General features: G+C 42.9%; 1 protein-coding gene and 1 long non-coding RNA gene across 2 annotated transcripts; both read left to right on the plus strand.

Moving 5' to 3' along the window:
• Positions 1-237: 237 nt before the first annotated feature.
• On the plus strand, positions 238-3480 carry LOC136443000 (protein amalgam-like). The gene is made up of 7 exons (XM_066440044.1): positions 238-245; positions 429-481; positions 558-851; positions 1456-1734; positions 2666-2764; positions 2845-3087; positions 3476-3480. The coding sequence occupies exons 1-7, from the start codon at positions 238-240 to the stop codon at positions 3478-3480; spliced, it is 981 nt and encodes a 326-aa protein (XP_066296141.1).
• Positions 3481-3597: 117 nt separating this feature from the next.
• LOC136443955 (uncharacterized) lies at positions 3598-5960 on the plus strand. The gene is made up of 3 exons (XR_010757212.1): positions 3598-3675; positions 4707-4892; positions 5434-5960. It is a non-coding gene; the product is annotated as an uncharacterized lncRNA (long non-coding RNA).
• Positions 5961-7958: the final 1998 nt, after the last annotated feature.

Consider the following 7958-nt stretch of genomic DNA (forward strand, 5'->3'; position numbering starts at 1 on the left):
ATGAATGTCTTAGGCAAGTTTGATTATCACTTGAAGGTTCATCTGTGTTGGTAGAAGTCATTCTGTTGTAACAAATCTAAACTACAATTTCCAACACAAATATTTGGACTTACCCAAATTTTCGACTGATTAACTTGATTCCTTGACTGTCCAAATACTTGAGTTGGAAATTGTAGTTTCACTTTGATACATAAGTTTGATCATCATTACTGTCTTTTATTTTCTAGATACTGGTTTATGGCATAGCTTTTTTTCAAACCTACAGTTAAGAGTGTTCGCCTTGCATTAGGTAGGTCGTGAGTTCGATCCCCGGCCGGGTCATACCAAAGATTTTATAAATGGTACATACATGCTTAGCACTCAGCATTTGGGAAAGAGTATGGAAGTTAAACACACACCACTACCAGTGGACTAGCCCCCTGCTGTAGTGATTGCACAAAGTTGTGTGGCCCAAGGGCTACTGAAACGGAGCGGGAAGGAAGTTTGATTTTGCTTTGACTTTGAGAGTTACGATTGTAATCACAAGTTTTTGTATTCTGTTATTGCTTGACATGTAGTTCCACCAAAAGTTGAGGTTGGTCCCACCAAGCCCTACGTCACCGCCGAGGGTCGGTCAGCGTCTCTGACATGCGCAGTGAGAGATGCCAGTCCCAACGTGACGTCACTCCGTTGGGAGAAAGATAGCACCGCGATCGACACCCTCAGATTCGACTCCAAATATTCCGACGGGACGCTGCAGTCTCCCGACCTGCTGATACATCACGTGACCAGGAGCGATGCAGGACGGTATAGATGTGTTGCAGGTCACGTGGTCAAGTCTGTGAGTGACAGTCTCCTCTTGGAGGTCAGATGTAAGTAGAGATTTAAACCGTTTTTGGAAACATGCGCGTTTTTCTTTACTTTAGCAGGAACCAGCTGGCCATTGTGACCACTTTTTGGTGGTCCCTAAAGCCCCCCTCTCACTGGACCCGCGGCACGCTGGCGGCGTCGCTGCGTCCTAAACTTTTTTTGTTACCCTTGACTTTATAATGGGAATATCATTCAAAACGTACAAGTGTGACCAAAATGACAACAAAGCACACAAAGCCTAAAAAAGATTCGTTTTTGTCGATGAAATTCATTGAGTGCTTTGTCAATTCAATAGGCCGCAGCAAAATGCCGCCAGCGTGCCGCGGGTCCAGTGAGAGGGGGGCTTAAGGTGATCACTAAAGATAGGTTGACTGTATGTAGTAATGTTTACCAGGACAAATTTCACTCTGCTTCTCCAAGCTTATCTATCTTGTCTTGGACCAGAGCCCCTAGAGTACGAATTTGACTAGTACTATTGGTAGCTAAAGTCAAGTTGTAAGAAAGTAAGAGAATGACAAAAACATATAGCATCAAATGTGACTCTTGTGTTTCTTACTGTTCCACGATAAATGTCTAGAGTAATGCCTGAAATAACTTTTCCCACAGATCCCGCAACGATAGTCAGTGTGTCCGACTCACTCACCGTGGCCGTGTCAGACAACGCCGTCTTGCAGTGCGTCGCGGAAGGACACCCTCCACCTAACGTCACGTGGTCCAGAAACGGCATACGCTTGCGCAGTACCACCAAGCGGCTATCCCTTGGTGTTTGCACGAGCTCCCTTGTGCTGCAGAAGGTTCGACTGAACGCCACGGGAACGTATGTGTGCACGGCGTCAAACAAAGTGGGGAAGGACGATATCAAGTCAGTCATGCTCTCCATAAGAGGTAAGCAATGGTTGTTAGGTTTAGGAAGTTTACAGTGTTAAACACATTCTCTGGTGAAAAATATATGTTAACCTCCATGAAATGTCGTGGAGGTTATATTTCATTAGCGTTTGTCTGTAGGTATGTTGATCAACAAAATAACTCGACTGGATTTATTTCATACTTGGTGTGTTGGCAGTGTGTAAGAAAAACTGAAAAAGGATTAGATTTTGGGCCCCCTAGCGACTTCCCTAGGTAGGGCAGCGGAACTTCCGGTTATGATATCTCGTCTTCTGTACATGGTATGGTCACCTTGTTTGGGCAGTAAATGACTCCCGTGCTCGGGAAGAAGTTACATAAGTTTGGGCCTGGCCAAGCGGCCAGTCCAGAAATTGCAGGGGCGTTTTTGTCACAAGTATATTTTAACTATGTTTCTTTTATCCTCAGTCGCCCGCACTGGAGGAGAGGGTGTGTACGTACTGATCCTGGTGGGGGCCATCGCGGGCGGCATGTGGCTGGTTATCTGTCTGGCCTTGGCCTAGCGGCCAGTTCAGGAATTACAGGGGCGTTTTTGTCACAAATATATTTCAACTATGTTTTTCTTCCTCAGTCGCTCGTACCGGAGGAGAGGGTGTGGACGTGTTGATCCTGGTGGGGGCCATCGCAGGCGGTATGTGGCTGGTCATCTGTCTGGCCCTGGCCTAGCGGCCAGTTCAGGAATTACAGAGGTGTTTTTGTCACAAATATATTTTAACTATGTTTTTTTTCCTCAGTCGCCCGTACCGGAGGAGATGGTGTGGACGTGTTGATCCTGGTGGGGGCCATCGCGAGTGGCATGTGGCCGGTCATCTTTTGGGCGATAGATAGCTCTGGTTTTCGGGAAGAAGTCACCTACCGGCCAGTTCATGAATTGCAAGGGTGTTTTTGTTAAACATATATTTTTCTTCCTCAGTCGCCCGTACTGGAGGAGAGGGTGTGGACGTACTGATCCTGGTGGGGGCCATCGCGGGCGCCATGTGGCTGGTCATCTTTTGGGCGATAGATAGCTCTGGTTTTCGGGAAGAAGTCACCTAGCGGCCAGTTCATGAATTGCAAGGGCGATTTTGTCAAACATATTTTTTTTTTCCTCAGTCGCCCGTACTGGAGGAGAGGGTGTAGATGTACTGATCCTGGTGGGGGCTATCGCGGGCGGCATGTGGTTGGTCATCTGTCTGGCCCTGGCCGTGTACTTCGTGCGACGGCGGAGACAACGGCAGGAGAAGAAACGCTTCTCGTTCTACTACAACATGGGGAGGGGGCAGGGGGACAAGGGAGGGGACAGACCGGGGGAGGAAACTCTGGAGGTCACCCGGCACCCGAACCTCAAGCCGCCTGGTACTTTAGTTTCTTTGTTTTGGTTGGATTTTTTTCAAAATCATTCTTTATTGATTTTTATCAAGAAAAACAATACACAAGACATGCATGTATCGGAAGAAAAGCTACTTTTTTTAATCAGCTGTGTCAAGCAAGAATGTATTGCAGCAGTCCTGTCAGCATTTAGCCCAAAATCCAGTCTGATTAGCTTAAGTCTGCTTCCCATGTTGGGGTAGCGACTGTTGGAAGCATGCTAAAGTTAACAAGACTGTATTTTAGGCTAATAAACTTCAAAAGCCAGTCTGCCTAGATAACAACAAAAAATGTGAATTCAACTTTTGTTGACTGGAATAACTTGTGGAAGCATACTAAAATGATTTATCTAAAACATAACAAGACTGGATTTCAGGCTAAACAACTTTAAAAAAACAGTCTGCATATATAGATTTAAAAAAATTGACTTTTGCTTTTGTTAATTTGAATATTTTGTGTCTTTCAAAATTGTTCAAGTATTCTTGTTAACGCTGTGTTCTCCAGTGAAGCCGCGTTCGCCCAGTGCACCGTATGGCGGCATAGAGACCATCAGACGGACGTCTAACAAAGGAAAGGGTGAGTTACTAGAGATGCACTAGTTTCTCTTTAATATCACAATATGGTGACAGATAGTAGCAAAATGTGAGGGGTCATCAACAACAATGAATGTCTACACACCTAAACTCTCTTCCAACACTAAGGTATACGTATACGGCCGGATCAAATTTTTAACCACCAAAGTCGCATTCATCAGAATCAATAATGACCAATCACTTCCTTTGCACTTCCTTTACATGTCAGCAATTGGTCAAACGTACCAGGAAGTTTATAAAGCCCACCATCTCTGTTGACTGCTGATGGCTGGAGTGCCCTGATGCATATGGCCATGGCCTCCTTTATACCTCTCATAAAGTAGTCCTGTCCTGTGTCCAATATTCTGACTTTGTCTAGTGATTAACTTCCTGGCACGTTGCTACTAACACAGATGAGCTTCCATGATAACAATGAATGTGGTATGTGTTTTGTATGGCCGGTATAACCGCCTTTTGGCGAAACACATCATCTTCGCAGACACGCGGTGCGACATCAGCTGGTTGTATTACATTGCACTACCTGTTACACCTAACCTGTGTGGTCATTGGTTACTCATACATGTAGTTAAACTTTGCGCTTAACTTGGACTGATAGAGGTCCCTTGTTTGAGCAGATCTAGAGCCACATATTAAGCACTAGAATTAGCCCACCAAACTCATTGAAAAGAGTAGGGATCCTTCCCGGTGTGAGTGGATCAAACCTTACAGTCGGTACATAGGCTACAGAATCTTTAGCAATTATGTATTTAGAATATTGTTATAGCTCGCTATGTTGTCCATTGTAATGCCTTTTCTTTGTCAGCAGTGCTAGCCCTTTGTAATGGCCTCGGAATAGTTGGGCAGCCCTGGCTGTGTGTCTAAAACAGCCTAGCCAATAAATAAATAACAAATAAATCTTCAGCAAGTTGAAGTTCGTAGCCTTAAAAGAAAGAATAAGAATATATTCTAAGGCAAGGACGGTGTACCGAGTAGATCTTGCTTAGTAAAAGATTTTTTTGTTTTATTTCCTTTAAGTAGTGAGGAGATACGCCCGCGCCTTGTACTGCTACCGCCCGGCAGAAGAGAACGAGCTGGCTCTGGAGGTTGATGACGTCATCGAGGTGCTGGAGGGGGAAGATGGCGGCTGGTGCCTGGGTTACCTGAGAGGCAGGATAGGCCTGTTCCCCTCCAATTACGTCAAGTTTCTGTCCGCGTCCCAAGGTTTGGCAGTACGTTGAGTTGTGTGGACGTTTTACCGACTTATATGATGTGTTTTGAGTACGACCTACTATATGATGATCATCTATCAATTGACTTACCATCCCATACCCGAAGGATGTATTGTTTTGCAAAATACAGTTAGTTAATATTCAATTAATGCTTAGGTCCGAATTGGAAAAAGGGGCCCCGCCGGGTAGTTGGCGGGCTGTTTTTTTTACACTTTCGGGCGTCACCCTACGTGGCCCCGTACGACACCCTGCGGCTGCCGGGCTATTTTTTGTCCCGGCCGGGACCCCGAATCATTTTAACTCGGACTTAAAATCAACGCGGGACCCAATTACTAATAGTCGCCGTGAGCTAATCGTGCGGACACTTGGAGGTACCCGACAGTCCACCGGGACAAATTTTTGGCTTCGGGTCCCGGCCGGGACCACATCCCCTACGGGCACCGGCGCAATTGGGACCTAAGCATAACACGGGATTACTCAAATGTGTTAGAACTACGTTTACCTCTATATTCATGGTTGACTTTTCCCTACAGTGTCAGCCGCCAAGCTGAGGGAACTATATGAGCCAGTGGAGTCCAAATCGTCGTCATCCAAGGCCAGTCTGTGAAGATAGTCTTACGACAGGGGTGTAGCGCGACAGCTTCGTCCGTTTTACCACAGATGTAGTTTTGCGGCAGATCAGAAGACAAAGAACACAACATTGGGATGTCTTCGTAGGTGATATGCCCTAATTCAAAGACTGATTGAATAAGTATATTGATTCATGATTATTATCATACTAGTGAGCAATTGACAGAGAATCCACTAACTCAAGGACTCCCTAAGTATCTAGTTATGCCCATCATGTGTACAGTCATCTTTGAATATGGACCAATACTTCGCTGTATCTATCAAGTCAAGTCAAGTCAAAGCCTTTATTTTCTTTCGAATGCTTCATTCTATATAAACCATCTACTAAATAGCTAACGACAAGTTATTAACATATGCTAGAGCTACGAGACTTTGGAATCTGTATATATGAACAGAAACAGAAACGATATCTTTTGCTGCAATTGCTTTGATCTCACCAGGCAACAACATGTATTTTCTAAGAATCTAGATATAGATTGAAAACCCAGCTGATTTCATGAATGCCATTTTAGGGAAAATAGTGCATAAAGTAATGATTTAATGGTATTTGTCAACAAAGTACGCCAGGTTTGCAATTGTACATATCAGAAATTTCTTGTTAGGAGGACCTCATGCGGATGACTAGCGTATAGCAGCCCGACTCTATATTGAAAACCTTCTTGTGATATAACAATAACCTCCTTGGATATAAGCTGTACCTGATTATGAACACAAGAATTCGAATGTATTCAAAATAAGAAAAGGCAGTTGGCAGTTATCTTTTTAGCAGTCTAGATGACGAATGGCACTCTAGTAGGTCTGCCGTTTTCAAGTGCATATAAGATTTTTATGAATTTAAGGTCCCCGCCAAGGTGGAATGATATTAATATTTTGTCTCCGAATTCCACCCTATGAAAGCCATGATATGTAATATGTCCCTCGCTCTTACTTCGCATAGTACCTGTGTATTTGATTTAAATATCAAAAAAGGCCACAATTCAAAAGTTACGTCCCCGCTAAGGTAGAATGATATTAATATTTTATCGCCGAGTTCCATCCTATAAAAGCCAAGATGTGTATAGGTCATATCTCTCTCGCTCTTATATCGCTTAGTATCTGTGTATTTGATTCAAACATTCAAAAAGGCTAGCATTTAAATTCTGCACTCCGACTAGGTGTTGTTGTGCCTGACAAAGAATTTTTATGAATTTTACGTCCCCGCTAAGGTTGAATGATATCAATATTTTGTCTCCGAATTCCACCATATAAATTCCAAGATGCGTATATGTAAAATATCTTTCACCCTTACTTCGCTCAGTACCTGTGTATTTGAATAAAATATTCAAAGAGGCTAGCATTTAAGACTTACACACCTACTGGGTGTTGTGCCTCACAACGAATTTTTATGAATTCAACGTCCCCGCTAAGGTAGAATGGTATCAATATTTCATCTCTGAATTCCACCTTATAAAAGCCAATATGTGTATATGTAATATCTCTCTCGCTCTTATTTCGCTTGGTATTTGTATTTGATTCTAATATTCAAAGAGGCAAGCATTTAAAATTTACAATCCGACTGAATATTCTTCGGGTATGTTACGCCGCAGCCATATTGTACAAACGAGTCAAAATTGAGGTAAGAGTTTATTGTCTTTATTTGCGCTTTTCTTTGTCCACTATAGTTTGAAATGACACAACGTAAGAGAAAGCTGCTTTTAAATATGTACATGCTTTAATTAGACAAAGAATAAACTAGTATATAATTATTTCGTGTCGGCTTCTGTTGTCTTACCGAACAATGATAATGATTCTGCATATACAAAGTAGTTATATAAACATCTATTTCGTCATTGAAGGGAGACCTCAATAACAAAATGGAAGTATCTATTAATGGCTGTATTGATTAAAGCATGGCCTCGAAAGTCGTTTTTGTTTTGTACAATCCGTTTTCATTGGTCGATGCATCACTTCTAGTGATTTTTATAAAAACCACAGACATTGACCATAATAACTGTCTTGTTATGTACATACATAAACGTTTTGGAAACAAATCGACTTACTTGCACACTTGAAAGCTGTTAACAACATTGCCTTTCCAGATTTTCTTTTCAATCAACGAATGTACCTGAAAACTCTGAATCACTCTTTATCTTTTGACTTAGGATCATTCGATACAAAAAAAAAACACAAACTTTCTTCACCTAGTGTACACCATCTTATCTTATTTCCGTTTTAACTTGACTCAGGTACCCTTTATTTTCAAATCTACTCGTATCGATACTCATATCGACGAATGATTCACTAGAACGCCCAAAGGCTGACTGTTGGTCACAGCATCGTGAAGTCACGCCGCCTAGCGATCCGGACGACAGGTGCAGTTAGACTAGCTTTCTAGACGCTTGCCTTTCCCGATCTGCGGTTGGGGTCGGATGAATCGTACAGTTCCCTT

The sequence above is a fragment of the Branchiostoma lanceolatum genome, chromosome 10, assembly GCF_035083965.1.
Source record: "Branchiostoma lanceolatum isolate klBraLanc5 chromosome 10, klBraLanc5.hap2, whole genome shotgun sequence".
NCBI lineage: Eukaryota > Metazoa > Chordata > Leptocardii > Amphioxiformes > Branchiostomatidae > Branchiostoma > Branchiostoma lanceolatum.

Bases quoted from the DNA above. Each gene is read 5' to 3' on its own strand.
- LOC136443000 (XM_066440044.1), top strand. The intron at 482-557 runs GTTTGATTTTGC...CTTGACATGTAG, and splicing joins TGAAACGGAGCGGGAAGGAA to TTCCACCAAAAGTTGAGGTT. The intron at 1,735-2,665 runs GTAAGCAATGGT...TTTCTTCCTCAG, and splicing joins AGTCATGCTCTCCATAAGAG to TCGCCCGTACTGGAGGAGAG.